The 24338-nt window shown below is 47.1% G+C and overlaps 1 protein-coding gene across 1 annotated transcript; it reads left to right on the forward strand.

The window, feature by feature from the left end:
- Positions 1-1018: 1018 nt before the first annotated feature.
- On the forward strand, positions 1019-16998 carry hpxa (hemopexin a). The gene is made up of 10 exons (XM_043692579.2): positions 1019-1130; positions 1649-1716; positions 4627-4704; positions 6079-6221; positions 6575-6722; positions 10416-10628; positions 10730-10834; positions 11796-11926; positions 14944-15094; positions 16544-16998. The coding sequence occupies exons 1-10, from the start codon at positions 1066-1068 to the stop codon at positions 16768-16770; spliced, it is 1329 nt and encodes a 442-aa protein (XP_043548514.2). The 5' UTR covers positions 1019-1065; the 3' UTR covers positions 16771-16998.
- Positions 16999-24338: the final 7340 nt, after the last annotated feature.

Raw genomic sequence — 24338 nt, forward strand, 5'->3', positions numbered from 1 at the left:
TTAAAGCAGTAACTATTGTTAAAGCAGTGCCCTTTGTTAAAGCAGTAACTATTGTTAAAGCAGTGCCCTTTGTTAAAGCAGTAACTATTGTTAAAGCAGTATCTATTGTTAAAGCAGTGCCTTTTGTTAAAGCAGTGCCCTTTGTTAAAGCAGTGCCGATTGTCACTGACCCTCCCTCCACTGGAAACAGCTTCTCCTTATTGACTCCATCAGAATCATTCATTACTTTGTCAGCTCAAATCAAATCTCATCTTAACCTGGTCAGCTCCAATCAAAACAACTCCTGCTTCTCCCGTCCTTGCCACATTCACTTCAGAAATAATTTGTGAAAGCACTGAGGCAGAACTGGAAATAATCCTCCAGCTTGATCTGAATCTGGTGTATGAAGGTTCAGCATCACTTTGTACTCTGTGCCTGTGTTTAGGAGCTCGAGATCTGTCAGCCTGTGAACCACTTTGTCAACCTGCCCAGCCACTTGTGCACATAGAGCCCCAGGTCACTCTATTCCAGCACTCACAACTGGAATGTCCTCCTTAGTTTGCATTGTCTCTTTGCACACTTCTTTCAAATATGTATCGCTTCACTCTTCCCTGAATTATATTTTATCTGCCTGACATCTCACCTTTTCACCAGCCTGGCTTTCTTCTCTGTAGGTGTGCCCCTGTCCTCCTCCCTCCAATCTATTCCACCTTCTCTGCCATTTTCTAACGTTGAAATGATGCCCATGTACTCAGTTCATTAAGTGCCATGGCCCTGACTCCATGCCATAGGGATCCTGATTGTGTTCTGCTCTTCCTCCCGCTCTCTGGCCCTTTGCCAACTTTGTGCCCATTCTGTTGCTGTCCCTTTAACTTCACGCGTGTTAGCTTTGTGAACAAATCTGATATGTGCAACTTTATCAAATACCTTTCGAAAGAGATGGTGAGTCAGGTACTGTTTGTTCTGACCTCTGTTCTCTGGAAGGACCTTGCCATCTGTTTATTTTGAAACGAGGCTGCAGAACTGGATATATAAAGCCCCAGGCTTGGGCACAACACTCAGTCCAGACAGATCTACCAAGTGACCATGAAGCTTCTGCTGGGAGGATTGTGTCTGTCCTGGGCTGTGGTCCTCAGCTTCTCTTACCCCTGGTGAGTAATGCCTTTGTGCCAAGCTCCTGCAGAGTACCATGCTGCCAACTGTTAAACTGTTTCCTTACTGAAAGTTAAGGACATGCCGTTAACTGACCAAAAAGGCGACTGAGTTTGTCCACTGTCCGTTTTAAAATGATTTATGCCAGGACTTAGCAAAAACATGTGAATTAAACTCGTTAAATGCCAAAACTCCCAGATTTCTTTTGTGTAGCTTCAAACCAAACTATGAGATGATCAAATAAATGCACAGAATTGAAGAGCTTGAGGCTGTACTCAGGTCAGGAACAAGAGAGAAAGAAAATTGCTTTTACTTCTGGATCCTTTGCTCCATTCTCTGATTGAGACTGATAGAGGGGAAGGTAGAAAAGGAGACTGCAGGAGAGCTCTAGGCTACAATTCTAAAGAAAGGGAATTTATTTCTGCTGGAGGATAGTAAATTGAAAGGAGTACAATTAAAAATTGTTCTTCAGAATAAAGAATGATTGAGAATGTGATGATTTGTTCTTTAATTCCAGGATGAAGCACCTACCAAACATTACGGAAGATGAGCTGAGGCAGGAGCACGCCCACCCCAGCCGTGCAGGTTTGTCTCCACTTGGCTCCTCTCCTCTGTGTACACCAGGAGGCAATTTACCTCACTCACCTCAGCCCCGTCATTCAGTAAGGTCATAGCTGACCTGCAACTGAACTCTGTCTACCCAACTTTACACCTGATATCCTTTAATGGTGAACAAAACCTGTCAATCTCAGATTTAAAACTGACAATCAATCCTTCAATCATCAGTTAACATTTGCCAAAGAGAATTCCAAATTTCCCAAATCTACTCTGGAGGCATGTGACTCGTAATCCCCTCCATAAGTGACAGCAATTAGACACTTGATAAAATGTGGAGCTGGAAAGGAACAGCAGGTCAGACATCATCTGAGGGGCCTGTGATACTGTCAGACCTGTCTGAAGGGCCCGTGATACTGTCAGACCTGTCTGAAGGGCCCGTGATACTGTCTGACCTGTCCGAGGGGCCTGTGATACTGTCTGACCCGTCCGAGGGGCCTGTGATACTGTCTGACCCGTCCGAAGTGCTCGTGATACTGTCTGACCTGTCCGAGTGGCCCGTGATACTGTCTGATCTGTCCGAGGGGCCTGTGATACTGTCTGACCTGTCCGAGGGGTCTGTGATACTGTCTGACCTGTCAGAGAGGCCTCCAATACTGTCTGACTTGTCCAAGAGGCCTGTGATACCGTCTGACCTGTGCGAGGGGCCTGTGATACCGTCTGACCTGTCTGAGGGGCCTGTGATACTGTCTGACCTGTCCAAGGGGCTTGTGATACTGTCTAACCTGTCAGAGAGGCCTGTGATACTGTCTGACCAGTCCGAGGGGCCTGTGATATATTCAGACCAGTCCGAGGGGCCTGTGATACTGTCTGACCTGTCCGAGGGGCCTGTGATACTGCCTGACCTGCCCAAGGGGCCTGTGATACTGTCTGACCTGTCCGAGGGGCCTGTGATACAATCTGACCTGTCCGAGGGCCCTGTGATACTGCCTGACCTGTGCGAGGGGCCTGTGATACAATCTGACCTGTCCAAGGGGCCTGTGATACTGTCTGACCTGTCAGAGAGGCCTGTGATACTGTCTGACCAGTCCAAGGGGCCTGTGATACAATCTGACCTGTCCAAGGGGCCTGTGATACTGTCTGACCTGTCGGAGAGGCCTGTGATACTGTCTGACCTGTCCGAGGGTCCTGTGATACAATCTGACCTGTCCGAGGGGCCTGTGATACAATCTGACCTGTCTAAGGGGCCTGTGATACTGTCTGACCTGTCAGAGAGGCCTCTGATACTGTCTGACCTGTCCGAGGGGCCTGTGATACAATCTGACCTGCCTAAGGGGCCTGTGATACCGTCTGACCTGTCCGAGGGGCCTGTGATACAATCTGACCTGTCTAAGGGGCCTGTGATACTGTCTGACCTGTCAGAGAGGCCTCTGATACTGTCTGACCTGTCCGAGGGGCCTGTGATACAATCTGACCTGCCTAAGGGGCCTCTGATACTGTCTGACCTGTCAGAGAGGCCTCTGATACTGTCTGACCTGTCCGAGGGGCCTGTGATACTGCCTGACCTGCCCAAGGGGCCTGTGTTACTGCCTGACCTGTCAGAGGGGCCTGTGATACTGTCTTACCTGATGCGCCTTTTCAGCTCCACATTTTATTGACTCTGACATCCAGCATCTGCAGTCCTTACAAAATTCCAGCAATTACACACTTCTGCTTTCAGCTTTCTCTTGTGTTTTAACTTTTCTTAAATTCACCCTGGGCATGGGCATGACTGGCATGACTGCCTGACCCTTTGTTGCTTGTGAACAGTGTGGCTTGCTTCCCCCTGTCAGAGTTGCGAGTCAGCCACATTGCTGTGGGTCTGGAGTCACTTGTAGATCAGACCAGGTAATGATGGCAAATTTCCTTCCCTGAAGGAGATTAAGAACCAGATAGGTTTTTGTTGAGAATTGACAATGGTCTCATTGTCATCAGTAGATTCTTAATTAAAGTTATCTTTAGTATTGAAACCAAATTCCACTATCTGCTGGTCTCCAGGACATTAGCTGGGTTTCTGGACTAATAATCACGCAATAACATGACTAGGCCGTTGCCTACCCTCCTTTGTTGACCATGGCTGTGTTTTTTTATGAAGTGGAGCTCGTGGTCTCTAACAGATATAAACTGATGTTGCTTTACAAATTCCTTTTTGAACCATTTGCATTGGCCTCCTGTCGTTTTACCCGTAAACAAATTTGCCCAGTTTATGGTGGACAGTCTCTGTCTTGTCTCAAGGAAGACAATCTTTCCAAATCTAGCATCATATAACTGGCTCGGATTTCTCCCTTTCAAAATCTCCCTTAAATTAGATCCTTTTATGATGATTATTATATCAATGTCCAAATGCTATGTAGCTTTTAACTGATCCTGGCTTATCATTCGTTTCTAAATTTAATGCGGCCAGCCCCCTTCTAGGATTTATTGTTGTTGAAAACTGTGCCAGGTGCAGTTTCTCTGGACTATCGCCTGTTTGCTTTGCCATTAGTTGTGGAAAGAAAGCAACATTGAATATCTGCTCTGAGAGTGAGTCTTCAGGCAGTGAGAGTCATCCGTATATTCACTCACCCTATAGGATAGACCCACCCCGTTAGTCCATGGAATCCTAACATCTGAAATCTCCCTCTTTGGTCATTTCAGCCCAGTTATGTATCACTGACACATTGCAACGAATCAGATTGCAGCATTCCTTTCCCAATGCTATTGGCTGAGGGCACTCCCACCTGGTCCGAAAGAAGCAAATCTCAGTCAACTGAATCCCTGATCTCCGGTAACACCATGTAGGAAGGCAATGAATAAAGACTTTTTCAGCTGATTTTGTCAGGATATCAGTGGGTTCCAGATTCCTGACCATTATGTTTATTTAATGTCCTTTCATTAAGTGTTCACAATTTATTTCTTCAGGTTTTCCCAATCGCTGTGATGGTCTCGGGTTTGATGCAATCACCCTGGATGAGCAAGGAGTTACCTACTTTTTCCGAGGTGAGATCATAGGCCGGGCCCGGACCCAGTTTGGAAGAGGAGATTTCCCTCGTGGTTCAACTTCCCACACAGAACAAAAAAACCATTCACATTTAGGAGAGATGATGGTGTACTGGTTTGTAATCTAGTGCCAAAGGCAGACCTTCTGAGAACATGGGGCCAACGGTCACCAATAGCAGCTGATAGAATTTACATTCAATTAACAAATTAATTAATGGAAAGAGCGTCTTTCAGTGATAGTGACCATGTAACATCATTGATTGTTGTAAAAACCCATCTGGGTCACTAATGCCCTTTAGGGAGGAGGATCTGCCTTCCTTACCTGGTCTGGCCTACATGTGGCTCCAGACTCTTAACCACCCTCTAGAAAAGCTGAGCAAACTCCTCAGTTTAAGGGCAATTAGAGATGAGCAACAAAAGCTGGGCTTACCAACAATACCCACATCCCATGGCAAAACAAAACCAAATCATTTTGTTTATTTCAAGACCAAAAGCATCTGATTCCCGAGGTCAGTAACTCAGCACAAACTGTTGGTCTGTTTGCTTCGTCAGGTTTTGGGAACCAAACCCAATTTAGATTCTGGCCTACGATTAGATGCTGGACTAGAAATGGGTCAGTGACAGGGTGACATGAGCCAAACGTCATCCAGTCCTCATTCAACATCTCATTGCATACAGTCCTGGTCACCACATGACCAGAAGGATGGGGAGGTTTCAGAACGAGTACAGATACGGTTACCAGGATGATGTCTAGTTTGGAGGGTCTTCGTTCTGAGCAGAGATTGGACAAACTCAGTTTGTTTTCACTTCAACATCAAAGCCCAGGCCCAGACTGGGAAAGGAGTCTTCCCTCATAAAACAAAAATTGCGTTCCTATGCTGTACTGTCCATTGTTCTCAAACCTTGCTTATGGAAAGAATGGAAAGAGATGGGTAAGGGGGATTGGTACACGAGTAAGAAGGTGATGCTGAACTCAGATATGTTTATGCTAATTCAGTCTCAGCTGAATCGCTGGGTTCTGGGTGTCCCCAAATTAAACCATTCTATCATTGGTGGTCATGGCTCCACCTCCTGGTTCCTTCCTTAAACCTCTCTGCCTCGCTGCCTCTTTCTCCTTCCCACTTTGTACCTCTCCCTCTCCCTACCTCTTTCTCCATCTTTCTCTCTCTCTCTCTCCCTCCGTCTCTCTACTTTGCTCTGCCCCTCTTTCGGTCTTTGACCAATTTATGTTTAAATATTGCTCCATGGGATGTTTTATTCTGTTGAAGTTGCTGTAAAAATAAAAAAAATTGTTGTTAATCTTTCTTATGTACGAGAGCAGAGAGAAAACCTTGATGCTGAGCTTCCTAACAGTCTGCTTGTGTTGTCTGATAGATGCGTTTCTGTGGAAAGGGTTCCGTGCTGCAGCCAAATTCATCAATGAAACCTGGCCCGGATTACCGGATCACATCGATGCAGCATTCCGGATGCACCATAAAAACTCACCAGAGCAGCATGACAGAATGTTCTTCTTCAAGGTAGACTGATGAAGGGCTTTTGCCCAAAACATCGTTTCTTCTGCTCCTCAGACGTTGTCTGACCTGCTGTGCTTTTCCAGCACCACACTCTCAACTCTGATCACAAAAACCCAGTGGCTCCAAGATAGGCAATAAATGCCTGCCCAGCCAGTGACAGCCACCCCCCTTGGAAAGAATACTGGATTGGAGGGGACAGAGATTGGTGAAGAAAAACAATATTTGCAAAACCACAAACATATTACGCTTCCCACAGATCTTCTCAACTTGTTCAGCAATATTTAATGATTTCAGGGACAAGATTCAATTCCAGCTTTCACTTTCAAATCACTCATTAAACACTTCTTGTTTTTCAGGGGAATCATGTCTGGCAATACAATGGCAATAAACCAGAAGGCCAGTTCCTCATTCAAGACAAATTCCATGAAGTTCCGGATAATTTGGGAGCTGCAGTCGAGTGTCCTGAGGGAGAGTGTCAACATGATTCTGTGCTTTTCTTCAAAGGTAAAACCATTCCCTGAAGTGGGACATGACCTTCCGACAGTGCAGCACTCCCTCAGCACTGACCATCCGACAGTGCAGCACTCCCTCAGCACTGACCATCCAACAGTGCAGCACTCCCTCAGCACTGACCATCCAACAGTGCAGCACTCCCTCAGCACTGACCATCCAATAGTGCAGCACTCCCTCAGCACTGACCCTCCAATAGTGCGGCACTCACTCAGCACTTACCCTCCGACAGTGTGGCACTCCCTCAGTTCTGACCCTCCGACAATGCAGCATTCCCTCAGCACTGACCCTCAGATAGTGCCCGCTCCCTCAGCACTGACCCTCTGATAGCGCCCACTCCCTCAGCACTGACCCTCTGATAGCGCCCACTCCCTCAGCACTGACCCACTGATAGTGCCCGCTCCCTCAGCACTGACCCTCAGACAGTGCGGTACTCCCTCAGCACTGACCCTCTGACAGCACGGCACTCCCTCAGCACGGACTCTTCGATAGCGCCCACTCCCTCAGCACTGACCCTCCGACAGTGCAGCACTCCCTCAGCACTGACCATCCAACAGTGCAGCACTCCCTTAGCACTGACCCTCTGACAGTGCAGAACTCCCTCAGCACTGACCCTCCAACAGTGCGGCACTCCCTCAGCACCGACACTCCTACAGTGCAGTACTGCCTCAGCACTGACCATCCGACATGCAGCACTCCCTCAGCACTGACCATCCAACAGTGCAGAACTCCCTCAGCACTGACTCTCTGACAGTGCGGCGCTCCCTCAGCACGGACCCTCCGATAGCGCCCACTCCCTCTGCACTGACCCTCCGACAGTCCAGCACTCCCTCTGCACTGACCATCCAACAGTGCAGCACTCCCTCAGCACTGACCCTCTGACAGTGCAGAACTACCTCAGCACTGACCCTCCGACAGTGCAGCACTCCCTCAGTACGGACCCTCCGATAGCACCCGCTCCCTCAGCACTGACCCTCTGACAGCACGGCACTCCCTCAGCACGGACTCTCCGATAGTGCCCACTCCCTCAGCACTGACCCTCCGACAGTGCAGCACTCCCTCAGCACTGACCATCCAACAGTGCAGCACTCCCTTAGCACTGACCCTCTGACAGTGCAGAACTCCCTCAGCACTGACCCTCCAACAGTGCGGCACTCCCTCAGCACCGACACTCCTACAGTGCAGCACTCCCTCAGCACTGACCATCCGACATGCAGCACTCCCTCAGCACTGACCATCCAACAGTGCAGAACTCCCTCAGCACTGACTCTCTGACAGTGCGGCGCTCCCTCAGCACGGACCCTCCGATAGCGCCCACTCCCTCTGCACTGACCCTCCGACAGTCCAGCACTCCCTCTGCACTGACCATCCAACAGTGCAGCACTCCCTCAGCACTGACCCTCTGACAGTGCAGAACTACCTCAGCACTGACCCTCCGACAGTGCAGCACTCCCTCAGTACGGACCCTCCGATAGCACCCGCTCCCTCAGCACTGACCCTCCGATAGCGCCCACTCCCTCAGCACTGACCCTCCGATAGCGCCCACTCCCTCAGCACTGAACCGCTGACAGTGCGGCACTCCCTCAGCACTGACCCTCTGACAGTGCGGCACTCCCTCAGCACGGACCCTCCGATAGCGCCCACTCCCTCAGCACTGACTCTCTGACAGTGCGGCACTCCCCCAGCACGAACCCTCCGATAGCGCCCACTCCCTCAGCACTGACCCTCTGACAGTGCGACACTCCCTCAGCACTGACCCTCCAACAGAGCCCACTCCCTCAGCACTGACCGTCCAACAGTGCAGCACTCCCTCAGCACTGACCCTCTGACAGTGCAGAACTCCATCAGCACTGACCCTCCGACAGTGCGGCACTCACTCAGCACTGACACTCCGACAGTGCAGCACTCCCTCAGCACTGACCCTCCGACAGTGCAGCACTCCCTCAGCACTGACCCTCTGACAGTGCGGCAATACCTCAGCACGGACCCACCGATAGCGCCCACTCCCTCAGCACTGACTCTCTGGCAGAGCCCACTCCCTCAGCACTGACCCTCCGACAGTGCAGCACTCCCTCAGCACTGACCATCCAACAGTGCGGCACTCCCTCAGCACTGACCCTCTGACAGTGCGACACTCCCTCAGCACTGACCCTCCGACAGAACCCCCTCCCTCAGCACTGACCCTCCGACAGTGCAGCACTCCCTCAGCACTGACCATCCAAGAGTGCGGCACTCCCTCAGCACTGACCCTCTGACAGTGCAGAACTCCCTCAGCACTGACCCTCCAACAGTGCGGCACTCCCTCAGTACTGACCCTCCTACAGTGCGGCACTCCCTCAGCTCTGACCCTTTGACAGTGTGGCACTCCCTCAGCAGTGACCCTCCGACATTGCGGCACTCCCTCAGCACTGACACTCTGACAGTGCGGCACTCCCTCAAAACTGACCCTCCGACAGTGCGGCACTCCCTCAGCACTGACCCTCCGACAGTGCAGCACTCCCTCAGCACTGACCCTCCGACAGTGCAGCACTCCCTCAGCACTGACCCTCCGACAGTGCGGTACTCCCTCAGCACTGACCCTCTGACAGTGCAACACTCCCTCAGCACTGACCCTCCAACAGTGCGGCACTCCCTCCGCATTGACCCTCCGACAGTGCAACATTCCCTCAGCACTGACCCTCCGACAGTGCGGCACTCCCTCAGCACTGACCCTCCAACAGTGCGGCACTCCCTCCGCACTGACCCTCCGACAGTGCGGCACTCCCTCAGCACTGACCCTCCGACAGTGCGGCACTCCCTCAGCACTGACCCTCCGACAGTGCGGCACTCCCTCAGCACTGACCCTCCGACAGTGCGGTACTCCCTCAGCACTGACCCTCCGACAGTGCGGTACTCCCTCAGCACTGACCCTCCGACAGTGCGGTACTCCCTCAGCACTGACCCTCCGACAGTGTGGCGGTCCCTCAGCACTGACCCTCCGACAGTGCGGCACTCCCTCAGCACTGATCCTCAGTGTGGCACTCCCTCAGCACTGACCCTCTGACAGTGCAGCACTCCCTCAGCACTGACCCTCAGTGTGGCACTCCCTCAGCACTGACCCTCTGACAGTGCGGCGCTCCCTCAGCACTGACCCTCCGACAGTGCGGCACTCCCTCAGCACTGACCCTCCGACAGTGCGGTACTCCCTCAGCACTGACCCTCCGACAGTGCGGTACTCCCTCAGCACTGACCCTCCGACAGTGCGGTACTCCCTCAGCACTGACCCTCCGACAGTGTGGCGGTCCCTCAGCACTGACCCTCCGACAGTGCGGCACTCCCTCAGCACTGATCCTCAGTGTGGCACTCCCTCAGCACTGACCCTCTGACAGTGCAGCACTCCCTCAGCACTGACCCTCAGTGTGGCACTCCCTCAGCACTGACCCTCTGACAGTGCGGCGCTCCCTCAGCACTGACCCTCTGACAGTGCAGCACTCCCTCAGCACTGATCCTCTGACAGTGCACACTCCATCAGCACTGTCCCTCAGACAGTGTGGCACTCCCTCAGCACTGACCCTCTGAAAGTGCGGCCCTCTCTCAGCACTGACCCTCTGACAGTGTGTCACTCCCTCAGCTCTGACCCTCCGACAGTGTGGCACTCCCTCAGCACTACCCCAGTACTGTAGCCTCTTTCTACACTTGTGTTTGCAGGAGATACCACATACCTGTTTGATCTCAGCACCAACACAGTGAAGGTGAGAACATGGACAGGGACACATCAGTGCACAGCAGCCATGAGGTGGATTGATCGTCATTACTGCTTCCAAGGGTCAAACTTCACTCGGTTCAACCCTCACACTGGCCAGGCATTTGAGAACTACCCCAAGGATGCACGGAATTACTTCATGCGGTGTGAAGGTCGAGGTGAGAAGTTTGTTATTGCTCCTGTTTTAGAAACATGGAAAGTTCAGGCTGGATATTAACTCCAGAACTGGGATATTATGGACTTTTTCTCTCATCCACAGGCCATGGGAACAAAACTGCAGATCCTTCCATTTATAACCGTTGCAGTAACCGGTCCTTTGATGAGTTTAATGAAGATGAACTCGGAAGAGTTTACGCATTCCGAGGTGAGTATCACATTCAGTGGGAATGCTCCATTCAGTGGGAATACTCCATTCAGTGGGAATACTCCATTCAGTTGGTGGCTGAGCTTTCGAGTTCAGACAGCTGTCTGCTGCCCTGTACTTTGTGAAATCCTGATTATCTGTCTCTCGGTTAAGTGGAATTATTCAACAAAAACAGATGCTGGGAATTGAACAAGGCTGGAGAAACTCAATGGGTCTGGCAGCATCATTGAATAGAGAACCCGAATTTTATCCCTTTGTTAGTGACATTCCATCAGAAGTAAAAAAGGGTCAGAGCTTCTTCCTGTGTATTCATCAACTCCTGCCAGTGCACATTCAGTGAAGGAAACAGGTCCATCGTGGTACAGTATTGTGGCTGCACCAAACTCTTTCAATTCTCACTTAAAGAACGGCCATGAACGTGGGATTGAAGGATGCATGAGACTTGACTCCAACACCTGGGAACTCATGGTTTCCAAAATAAAATTGGGAATACCACAGTCAGACAGGGATGAGCGGGAGTCTGGTATCTCCCTGATTTTTTTTATTTGATTATGGGATATGAGTGTCACTGACTGGCCCAGTATTTATTGTCCATTCCTAAATATGCAGAGGGCAGTTAAAAGTCAATCACATTGCTGTGGGTCTGGAGTCACAAAGATGCCAGACCGGATAAGGTTGGCAGATTTCCCTCAAAGGCATTAGCAAACAAAACTTTTTTTTCTGACAATAGACAACAACTTCCTGGTCTTCAATAGATTCTTAATTCCAGATTTTTATTGAATTCTAATTCCACCATCTGCCATGGTGGGATTTGAACCCAGGACCCCAGGACTTTAACCTGGATGTAGACCATTGTCTCCCACTGATTACAGAGATTTCTCACAATGTTGGGCTTGGTGTGGGAGTATTCACTTTCTGACAAGGCTCTCCTCATCCTGGCTGCTTCTATTGGTCTTTCCAGCTAATGTGTACTTTCGTCTGGACTCCAAAAAAGATGGCTGGCACCCATGGCAAATTCATTCTACCTGGCCATCACTGCACGGCAAAATCGATGGAGTTTTCACCTGGAACAAGAAGATGTACTTTATCCAGGTAAGTAACAGCCCCTGGTCTGACGACACCTTCAGGAATTTCCACAATCTGTCCTCATTAATCTGTGTGTATATATATAAGTGGGATCATGAGTAGATCTCTCAAGTTGCATGGTCCGCTGTGCCATTTCATATAATGCTGGCTGATGGAATGGGTAAAGGACATTGAAGTGTTCAATCTCCAAAACCAAATCCAAAACTTATCAACCTCTACCTGAAATAAACTCAAAGACTGAGTCTCCACAGTCCTCTAGGATACAGAATTCCAGCACAACTCTATCTCCTTTTCCTTCTTGTCCTTCCTTCCCAAGTGTCGAATACCTTTAAATAATCAGCTCCAAGTCCTGATCGCCTTGCTGCCATGGTTCTGTAGTGATAATTGGGTCATATCCATGTATCATTAATTGCGTCTTTAGATCAAATTATCTTGCCTTTTTTTGACATTATTCCACTTTTAAAGCGTACTCGATGCTTAGCTTTGTTTCATAGAAACTGAGAAAACAGGAGCAAGAGCTGGCCATTCAGCCTTCGAGTCTTTTCTGCTGTACAATCTGATCGTGGTTCGTTATCCGACTTAGTAGCCTGTACCTGCTTTCTCCCCCATATCCTTTAGGCTGACGTTTCTCCTGTGTTCTGATCTCCCTTGCAGCTTTTCAACTTCCTGTTACCAGCTGAACTGCTTTCCAGTTTGGGTTCCCCCTGAGGTTCCCGTCCCGATGATGATCTGGTTTAAACCCACCCTAGCAGCCCTTGTAAATACCCGTGAGGATATCACTCCCAGTCTCATTAAGCTGTAACCTGTCCAGCTTGTTCCACTTACCTCAGAACCAGTTCCAAAGCCTCTGAAATCTCAGGCCCTCCCTCCTATACCAGTTCTCCAGCCACCCCTCCTGTTCTTCTGATCGCTAGCACATGGCACTGGGTGTAATTCTGAGCTTCTTGCTCCTGAGCTCCTGTTGTTTTAATTTCTTCCCAACTCTGCCATCCTCCTTCTTCCTGGCTGTCATTGCTGGACCATGACCTCTGGCAGTCACACTCCCGCCCCTTTCCCAAAAAGACATCCTGCAGCCTCTCTGTGATCTCATTGACCCTGGCACCAAGAGCTAAAACACCATGCTGGGGTTACGTTTACTGCACAGGAATGCCTCTCTCATCCCCAATTGCTAGAGTTATAGAATATCGAATTAGACCTTCAGCCCACCATGTGCATGCTGACCACCAAACACTAAACTACATTAATCCCATCTACTGCACTTAGTCCATAACCTACTATAGCCTGGTGTTTTAAGTGCTCATCCAGATGCTCCTTCAGTGGTGTCAGAGTACCTGCCTCCACCACTCTCTCAGGCAGTGCCTTCCAAATTTCTACTGGAGGGGTGAATTCTCTCAGATCTCCTCTAAACCACTTGCTCCTCACCTTAAATTTATCCCATCTGGTCTTAAACATGCCTGCCATGGGGAAAAGATTCTCATGATCTATTCTGTCTATATCTCTCATAGTTTTGTATACATCAATCAGATCCCCCCTCAGCTTCCCCGCTCCATGGAAAACAAACCCAGCCTATCCAGTCTCTCTTCATAACTGAGCCTTTCCATCCCAGGCAGCATCCTGGTGAATCTCCTCTGCACCCTCTCCAATATAATCATTTCCATCCAATATTGTGGCAATCAGAATTGCACACAGTGTTCCATCTGTGGCCTAACCAATGCTTTATTAAGTTGTAACAAGATTTCCTTGCTCTGATATTGTATACCCTGGATAATGAAGGCCAGCTTGCTGTATACCTTCTTCCCCACCCTGTCTATCCATGCAGACACCTTCAGGGACCTATGGTCTTGTTTATTTGGTTTTTCAGTAATCCCAGGGACTGACCATTCACTGTGCATATCCTTTCCTTATTAGACCTCCCAAAATGCATCACCTCACACTTATCAGGATTAAATTCCATCTGCCATAGCTCTGCCCAATTTACCAGCTGATCAATATCAGACAGTAGCTTGAGACAATCCTCCTCACTATCTACAACACCCACCAATTTTCATGTTGTCTACAAACTTACTGATTAAACATTCTTATTCACATCCAACTCATTAATACATAACAAACAGCAAAGATCCTTGTGATACACTGTTGGTCACAGGCTTCTAATCACAGAATCATCCCTCCACCATCCCCCTGTGCCGCCTGTCTATAAGCCAATTTTGGATCCAGTTTGCTAACTTGCCTTGGATCCCATGGGCTCTGACGTTTTGGACCAGCCTTCCATGTGGGACCTTGTCAAAGGCTTTACTGAGACTATATAAACCACATCAACTGCACTGCCCTCATCAACCTATTTAGTGACCTTTTGAAAAACATCAATTAAATTAGTCAGACAAGATCTCCCTCTAAAAAAATCTGTGCTGACTATCCCCGATCAATCTATGCCTTTCTAGTGATTATTCCTGTCCCTCATAATATTTTGTAATAAATTTCCCTACCACAGATGTCAGACTAACTACTCTGTGATTACCAGGCTATTTTCACATTCAGCCTATATCAGCTGTCTGTTCAGAATGAAGCCACTCCCTCCTCATCACACTCTTTTAAGCTTGCTGCTCCTTCTCATCAACGCTGTGTTTAGGATGAAGCCACAGTTCAAAATACTTCCACGTTTCATAAACTCTGCAAACTTTCAACTAGTCCCCACACACCAAGATCTAGATCATTACTGTTTACCAGAAAAAGCAAGGGTGTTAACACTGGCCCTGGGGATCTCCACTATAAAATGTTCCTCTAATGTGAAAAACAGTTTTGTTTCCATGTGAATACTGTCCCTTTTATTCCCTGAGTTGCAACCTGGTCCACAACAGAGTCATGGACAAAATATCAAATGCTCTTCAACTATCCATGTGCACCACACCAATTGCATGACCCTCATTGACTCTCTCTTGTGTTTACATTTCTGTCTTTCATGAATGGAAATGATTTAAAGTTTAACACAATAAATTCTCGAAAATTGTTTCTTTGACTTTCAGGGATCACAATTATTCATTTACAAAGCTGAGGCACAGTACACCTTGATTGAAGGCTATCCCAAACCTATCACAGAAGAGCTGGGAATCTCCGGTGCAGGTGTTGATGCAACATTTATATGCCCAGGAACATCTCTTCTCTATGTCATCAGGGGTAAGACAAATATTTATGTTACAGTGATCTCTGTGAAAAGTCTCAATGTAGTCTGTTATTTTAACAACTTCAAGATTACCACATTGTTGAAGGGTTGGTGCTCAGGGAGCACTGCACTGTCTGAAAGTCAGTGCTGAGGGAGTGCTGCACTGTCTGAAGGTCAGTGCTGAAGGAGTGGCACACTATTGGAGGATCAATGCTGAGGGAGCAGTGTACAGTCTGAGGGTCAGTGCTGAGGGAGGGTCAGTACTGAGGGAGTGCCGTACTGCCGGAGGGTCAGTACTGAGGGAGTGCCGTACTGCCGGAGGGTCAGTACTGAGGGAGTGCCGTACTGCCGGAGGGTCAGTACTGAGGGAGTGCCGTACTGCCGGAGGGTCAGTACTGAGGGAATGCCGTATTGTCAGAGGGTCAGTGCTGAGGGAGTGCCGCACTGTCAGAGTGTCAGTGCTGAGGGAGTGCCGCACTGTCAGAGTGTCAGTGCTGAGGGAGTGCCGCACTGTCAGAGGGTCAGTATTAAAATATAGCAGCTCTTTATAGAGAATAAAGTGAAGAAGAACAATGCATTGAAATAAAATCAAGCTTAAATAAAATGTCTTCTTGTTGCTCTCCAGTCACAATGTATCCAAAGACTAAAGTAAAGGCAAGGCAAGCCAGTTCCGCTGCATGGGAAGCATGTCCCCCAGTTGGTGCTAAATGTGACACAGATGGCTATGTGTGCCAGAGTGCCCCTAGCTGCAGACATGTGACCTCTGGCATTGGACTTTGAGCGACAATTTAAGTCACTTTGATGCATTCCCCAGTTTGACATCTACATCGGTCATATGTTCAGGGAAATGGTGACCCCACTGGGTGTCAGCATGGAGGCAGAATACTCAGGGGGAAGAGGCAGGCAGTCCATGATATCCACACAAGTACTTCAGGAGTCCTCTGATATCTTCTCACTAACTGTTCTTCCATTTTGCATACTGGCGAGGGCATTGGGATACAGACAAAGCCAACTTTATTCACTCACCTGGTCAGCTGGTTGCAGTGCAGAATAACACCAGCAATGTGGGTTCAATAGTCTCACTAGCTGAGCTTACCAGGAAGGATTCTCCTTCACAACCTCTCCCTTCACCTGAGGATTGGGGACCATTAGGTCAAACCTCCTGCCGTTGTCTCTCTCTAATGAGAGCAGCCATACGGACCGGTTGGACAATGGTGACCTTATTTAAGGAAGGATTACACAGCCTGTTGCTGTCTTGTTCACGTTTAAAGGTGATTATTTTATCTGGGATCTCACCATGTGTAAACTGGCTGCTTCATTTCAAACATTACAAGAGAAACTCTACTTTGTAAAGTTCTTCCCTTTTGTAAAGGAATGAGTTTATGATGTTCTGAGATTATGAAAGTTGCTGGTTAAAAACAAAACCTGTTCTTTTTAACCTTTCTTCCTCTGTGATGTTGCAGGTAATCAGGTGCAGAGTGTCAATCTGGAACAGACACCCAGAGTTTTAGGTAATGGGTTCCAGATTGGTCATTCCCATGTGGATGGTGCGATGTGTAACACTGAGGGCATCTTCATATTTGTCGGCACAAATTACTACAAGTACAGTTCAACAAAGGAGCTTGCAGCATGGACAGAGACCCCAGACCCACACAGCATCAGTGTGGATTTCATGTCTTGTGTACACTGATTGGACAGTCAGGTAGCAGGAGGGTGGGACACTTGCACTGGCTTCACCTGAATACCAAAGGGAAAGTTTCAGGTGGACACCTGATCACAATGTCCTGAATCTCAGCAATTATCAGTGCAGCCTCTCCTAAACTGCAAAGCCTTTCTGCTGAGCTTACACTAAACAACTGGATAATTCCAAGATCTTGCTGACCTATCACATCTTTAATAAAGGAACTGTTATTCCACACTCGTTGGCTGACTTGAATTATTAACAATATTTTGCAGTCTCCCTAGTTCATGAGCTGAACACACACAGATTACACTTCACATGTATCCAAACCTGCCCACTGTTTGAGTGCTGAAGCATCTGTTAATGTGGAATGCCAGTTGCTAGAGCAAAGAAAGGTTCTGGATTAAGGCCCAGAGTGACCATGGACATTAAAGTAGATAGATTAACAGTGCAGTATTAACCATATTCTTCTGAAGATAAACAGTGACACCCTCCTCCTCCAATCCCTGCTGGGCTCGATCCTTTGGCTCTTACCCTGAGCATCCAGTCAGCGACTCTCTACCTCCCCTCAATCACCTCAATTATAAGCATCTCAGCTCCAAAAGGCACTTGTTGTTTCCTTGCTTATTGACACCAAATCAGAAAACACCCTTTTGTTTTCACAAACCCTTTTTTGTTACTGGTCCTTATTCCTTCAAACAGGGACAAAAGAGCTGAATTCCAAAGGTGAAGGGAGAGTTAATGCCCTTGACATTAAGGCTGTGTTTGACCGAATGCAGATCAAGGGGCCCTAGCAAAACTGGAACCAATGGGGATCAATGAGAACTGTTACAAAGTACATTACAGAAATTCACCAAAGCTGCATAGATAGCACCTTCCAAACCCATGACCACTGCCCTACCCGTAGCTTTGAAAAGCAAGGTTGAAGATGGCTTAATTAGTTACTGCAGATACATAATTATTTAAATTTTAGAGACAACAAGGGGTACAGAGAGAACGTGGGAATATTGCATTGAGATAGAGGATTAGCCATGATCATATTGATTGGCAGAGCAAGCTAAAAAGGCTGAATGCGCCACCCCTTCATCCTCCTAGTTTCCATGTTTAACATGGTAGACTCATTAGTAACGTTAGATCACAAGGGATTCAGGGTGAGTTTGCCAAATGGACACAAAATTGGTTTGATGGTAGAAGACAAAAGGCGATGGTGGAGGATTGTTATTGGATTGGAGGCCTGTGACCAGCGATGTTCCACAGGGATCAGTACTGGGTCCACCTTTGTGTTCGTCATTTATTTTATGACACAGGGTAAACTCTCTTGCTTAATTTACAACCAGCAACACAGAAAAGATTTTCCCATGCAGTAATCTGTGAAAATTCGATAGGCCAAGAACTAGTTAAAGTAAAAATTAACAATATTATTTCTTAAAGTATAACAGAGACTGATTAACTAACAACTATTTACAAGTCCTTCCTCTAACCTATCTTTTACCTTCCCTTTTATAATACTAATCCAATTAAACTCCCGATTCTGATTTACAAAACAAACCACATGAACATCTTTATGTCGTCATTGTCTACAGGAATAGTGCCAGGAGACTGGAGGATAGCAAATGTGGTTCCCTTGTTCAAGAAGGGGAATAGAGACAACCCTGGTAATTATAGACCAGTGAGCCTGACCTTGGTTTTGGGTAAAGTGTTGGGAAGGGTTATAAGAGATAGGATTTGTAATCATCTAGAGATGAATAAGTTGATTAGGGGTAATCAACACTGTTTTGTGAACGTAGGTTGTGCCTCACAAACCTTATTGAGTTCTCTGAGAAGGTGACCAAACAGGTGGATGAGGGTAAATCAGTTGATGTGGTGTATATGGATTTCAGTAAGGTGTTTGATAAGGTTCCCCACAGTAGGCTAATGCACAAAATACAGAGACATGGGATTGTGGGTAATGTAGTGGTTTGGATCAGAAATTGGTGAGCTGAAAGAAGACAGAGGGTGGTGGCTGATGGGAAATATTCATCCTGGAGCTCAGTTACTAGTGGGGTACCGCAAGGATCTATTTTGGGTCCACTGTTGTTTGTCATTTATGTAAATGACTCGGATGAGGGTGTAGAAAGATGGGTTAGTAAATTTGCAGATGACACTGAGGTCGGTGGAGTTGTGGATAGTGCTGAAGGATGTTGTGGGTCACAAAGAAACATAGATAAGCTGCAGAGCGGGGCTGAGAGCTGGGAAATGGAGTTTAATGTGGAAAAGTGTCAGGTGATTCACTTTGGAAGGAGTAACAGGAATGCAGAGTACTGGGCTAATGGTAAGATTCTTGATAGTGTAGATGAGCAGAGAGATCTCGGTGTCCATGGACATAGATCCCTGAAAGTTGCCACCCAGGTTGATAGCTTTGTTAAGAAGGCATACAGTGTATTAGCTTTTATTGGTAGAGGGATTTAGTTTCAGAACCATGAGGTCATGCTGCAGCTGTACAAAACTCTGGTGCGGCCACATTTGGATTATTACATACAGTTCTGGTCACCACATTACAGGAAGGATGTGGAAGTTTTGGAAAGGGTTCAGAGGAGATATACTAGGATGTTTCTTGGGTATGAAGGGAAGATCTTATGAGGAAAGGTTGAGGGACCTGAGGGTGTTTTGGTTAAAGAGAAGAAGGTTGAGAGGTGACTTAATTGAGACATATAAAATAATCAAAGGGTTAGATAGGTGGACAATGAGAGCCTTTTTCCTCGGATGGTGATGGCTAGCACAAGGGGACATAGCTTTAAATTGAGGAGTGATAGATATAGGACAGATGTCAGGGGCAGTTTCTTTACTCAGAGAGTAGTAGGGCCATGGAATACACTGCCTGCAACTGTAGTAGACACTCCAAAGTTAAGAGCATTTAAATGGTCATTGGATAGGCATATGGATGAGAATGGAATAGTGTAGGTTAGATGGGCTTCAGATTGGTTCCACAGGTTGGCGCAACATCGAGGGCCGATGGGCCTGTACTGCGCTGTAATGTTCCATGTTCGATGTTCTAAAACATATCTCAAAACTAGACAGCTTTCGTTCTTCTGGGTATTTCGGCCTTCTTTTCTTCTTCTTGGGGGATTCTGCCTCACAGGTTACTGGTCGATAAAGGTATCTTGAAGAGAGCTACTTTTCAGGCAGTCTTTTTATGTACTGGTGGCCTGGCAGTTCTCCTCTCAACTGTTCAATTTTCCACGGTCTTATACGCCCAAAACATCAGATTGTGTCATTCGCTTTTAAGATTGTCAATATGCTCAATTTAAACTTGATTGGAATTTGGTATTTTTCAGGTAATATTTTAAACCGATTGGGGTAAAAACAATGACTGCAGATGCTGGAAACCAGATTCTGGATCAGTGGTGCTGGAAGAGCACAGCAATTCAGGCAGCATCCGAGGACAGGCAAAATCGACGTTTCGGGCAAAAGCCCTTCATCAGGAATAAAAAGCTTTTTATTCCTGATGAAGGGCTTTTGCCCGAAACGTCGATTTTGCCTGTCCTCGGATGCTGCCTGAATTGCTGTGCTCTTCCAGCACCACTGATCCAGAATTTTAAACCGATTGGCCTAATTCAAATCTCTTTTGTCATTTCCAGGCAACCACCTAACTTAGCTTTTGACCAGGTATTACATTGTTACCTTATTGAGAACAGCTGGTGCTGTCAGGTAGCTCTACCAGCTTCTAGCTCTCTTAAAGGTACAGTACACCCACATCTTCATAACATTTACATGAATGATTTGGATGAGAATAAAGGAGGTACGGTTAGTAAGTTTGTGGATAGCACAAAAATTGGTGGCATAGTGGACAGTGAAAATGATTATCTAAGATTACAAAGGCATCTTGATCAATTGGGCCAATGGGCTGAGGAATGGCAGATGGAGTTTAATTTGGATAAATGTGAGGTGCTGCATTTTGGTAAAACAAACAAGAGCAGGGCTTATACAATTAAAGGTGGGGCCCAGGGTAATGCTATGGAACACAGAGATAGGGGTTCAGTACATAACTCTTTGAAATTTGTATCACAGGTAGACAGGCTGGTTAAGGAGGCCTTGTTTGAGTGTATGAGTTGGAAAGTCATGTTGAGGTTGTATTGGACATTGGTGAGGTCCCTTCTGGAGTACAATGTGCTGTTCTGGTCACCCTGCTGCAGGAAGGATATTATTAAATTGGAGAGGGTTCCAAAAAAATTTCCCAGGATGTTGCCGGGAATGGAGTGTTTGAGTTATAAGGAGAGGCTAGGACATTTTTCACTGGAGTGCACGCTGTTGAGGGTGACCTTATTGAGGTTTATAATATCATAAGGGGCATTGGGAAGAATAACAGGAAGGCTGAATACTGGGTCAATGGAAAGATTCTTGGTAGTGTGGATGTGCAGAGGGATCTTGGTGTCCGTGTACATAGATCCCTGAAAGTTGCCACCCAGATGGATAGTGCTGTTAAGAAGGCATACGGTGTGTTAGGTTTCATTGGTAGAGGGATTGAGTTCCGGAGCCACAATATCATGCTGCAACTACACAAAACACTAGTTCGGCCACACTTGGAATATTGTGTACAGTTCTGGTCGCCCCATTACAGGAAGGATGTAGAAGCATTGGAAAAGGTGCAGAGGAGATTTACCAGGATGTTGGCTGGTCTGGAGGGAAGGTCTTATGAGGAAAGGCTGAGAGACTTGGGTCTGATCTCACTGGAAAGAAGAAGGCTAAGGGAGGATTTGATAGAGAGACACAAAATGATCAGAGGATTAGATAGGGTAGACAGTGAAAGTCTTTTTCCTAGGATGATGATGTCAGCTTGTACAAGGGGGCATAGCTACAAATTGAGGGGTGATAGATTTAAGACAGATGTCAGAGGCAGGTTCTTTACTCAGAGAGTGGTAAGGGCATGGAATGCCCTTCCTGCTAATGTAGTCAACTCAGCCACATTGGGGAGATTTAAACAATCCTTGTATAAGCACATGGATGATGATGGGATAGTGTAGGGGGATGAGCTGAGAATAGTTTACAGGTCGGTGCAACATTGAGGGCTGTTCTACGTTGTATTCTTCTATGTTCTATGAAACATGACAACGTGCAAGTTCCTCTCACTATCCTGACTTTGAAATAGAGCACCGTTCCTTCAGTGTCATTGGGTCAATATCCTGAAATTCTCTCTCTAAGGACATTGTGGGTCTACCTACAGCACACAGACTTCAGTGGTTCAAGATGCAGAACACCATTAGGTAAAGGGATAAATGTAGGGATATGGGTGGGTTGCGCTTCAGCGGGTCGGTGTGGACTTGTTGGGCCGAAGGGCCTGTTTCCACACTGTAAGTAATCTAATCTAAAAAAATCTAAACATACCTTCTCAAGGGGCAACCAGGGACGGGCAATAAATGCTGGTCCAGTCAGCGATATCCACAAATGTGAATGAATCTTTTTTAAAAAACTCCGAATCAAGGTGGTGTGAGACTTGGAAAGGAACTTTGTACCTTGTGTTCCTTTGCAACAATTACCCTTGTCCTTGTTGTGACAAAGGGTGGGTGTAGGTTTGGAATTACTGTCAAAGTACATTAAGTGAGTTACCACAGTGTATCTAGTAGATAGTACACACTGCTGTTACTGAGTGATGGTGGTGGAGGGTGTGGATGTTTGTGGATGTGGTGCTTTGTCCTAGATGGTGTCCTTTTTGGAGATGCACCCATCCAGGCAAGTGGGAGCATTCTATCACACTCCGGACTTCTGCCTTGTCAATGGGAAGCAAGTTTGGGGAGTCAGGAGGTGAGTTACTCACTGCAGTATTCCTAGCCTCTGACCTGCCCTTGTAGCCACTTACTGGGGAGGCGATGGCCTAGTGGACTATAAATCCAGAGATCCAGGTAATGATCTGGGGACCTGAGTTCAAATCCTGCCACAGCGGATGTTAGAATTTGAACACAATAAAACTCTGGGATTAAGAGTCGAATGACGACCGTGGATCCATTGCCAATTGTTGGAAACCCCCCCATCTGATTCACTAATGCACTTTGGGGAAGGAAACGGTCATCCTTACCCTGTCTGGCCTACATGTGATGCCAGACCCACAGCAATGTGGCTGACTCTTAACTGCCCTCTGGGCAATTAGGGTTGGGCAATAAATGCTGGCCCAGCCAGTGACTCCCACACCCCAGGAATGAAATAAACAAAATATGGCTAGATACATCCAGTTTCTGGTTAATGATAACCCCCAGGAGGTTGATACTGGGGGATTCAGTGATGGCAATGCCATTGAATGTCAAAGGGTGTATTCTGACCTTTTGGAGAGAGTCTAGTATTTATGACCCTAAAACCATGAAAAATAGGAACAGGAGCTGGCCGTTTGGCCCCTTCAGCCTGCTCTGCCATTCAATGGGATCATGGCTGATCCAACACTCCTCACATCCATCTTCCTGTCCTTTCCCTAACCTTTGAGCAAGAATCTATCGATCTCAGCCTTAAATATACACAAGGACTCTGCCCCCACAGCTCTTTGGGGCAAGGAGTTCCAAAGACTCTCAAAACTCTGAGAGAAGAAATTCCTCCTCATCTCAGTCTTAAATTGGTGCCCCTTTATTCTGAGATTTACCCTCTAGTCCTGGACACTCCCATGAGGGGAAACAATCTCGCAGTATTTCTCTGTCAAGCCTCTTAAGTATCCTATATATTTCAATGGCATGGATTTGCCACATTTTAGCCCAAGCCTGGTTGATTTTCCTGGTCTTGCTGCTTTGAACATGGACCGCATCGTATCTGAGAATGGCTGTGAACATTGTGCAGCAATCATCAGTGAACATCCTTTGGTAGCAGAGTTCCAAATTCTCATCTCTGTCCCGAAAAACTAACTCCTAATTTTAAAACAGTTGTCTCAAGCTCTGGACAGACCTACAAGAAGAATCATACTTCCCATGTGCATGTTTTTAAGACCATTCAGAATCACTTGAATCAAACCACCCCTCTCTTCTAAACGCAATGGATACAAGCACCGTCTGTCCAATGGATTTCTCAGAAGACAACCCACTCACTACGGGCATCAACCTAGTAAACCTCCTCTGAACAACCTTCAATGTATTTACTTCCATCCTTAAATACAGAGATCAAAACTGCAGACAGCTTTCAAAGCTGTCTCACTTTGATTCTCACAAACATTCTCACTTCGATGCTCAATTTCTTGATGATGTGCTGTACTTACGTACTAAATTTTTCTAACCCATGAAGCAGAACATCCAAATCCTTCTGCATCTTGGAATTCTGCAAACATTCTCCTCTTAAGAAATATTTGTTTTCTTTGTCTTTCCTGTTGGAGTGAGCATGGGCCAAGTCCTGTGACAGAGTGAGCCCGTACCGAGTCCCAGAGTGGTGGCGGAGTGAGTCTTGGGTAGAGACTGCCAACATGGAGGCCAGCTCTCGGCCGGCAGATACAGGCTGGAACTTAATTACTTACGGTCACTTATTATCATTCGGGACTTTTCCAACTGTTCTCATCTTAATCTGTTTTTTACTATATAACAACTTTTTTTTAAAAAAGTATCCATACTTTTAAAAGTATTCATACCTAGATCCTC

This window comes from Chiloscyllium plagiosum, unplaced genomic scaffold, assembly GCF_037043375.1.
Source record: "Chiloscyllium plagiosum isolate Xiang-an unplaced genomic scaffold, Cpla_swu_hap1 HiC_scaffold_6, whole genome shotgun sequence".
NCBI lineage: Eukaryota > Metazoa > Chordata > Chondrichthyes > Orectolobiformes > Hemiscylliidae > Chiloscyllium > Chiloscyllium plagiosum.

Coding starts and splice junctions, on each gene's coding strand:
- hpxa (XM_043692579.2), top strand. CDS start 1,066: ATGAAGCTTCTGCTGGGAGGATTGTGTCTGTCCTGGGCTGTGGTCCTC. Junction 1,717..4,626: donor CGCCCACCCCAGCCGTGCAG/GTTTGTCTCCAC, acceptor TTATTTCTTCAG/GTTTTCCCAATCGCTGTGAT. Junction 6,723..10,415: donor TTCTGTGCTTTTCTTCAAAG/GTAAAACCATTC, acceptor TTGTGTTTGCAG/GAGATACCACATACCTGTTT.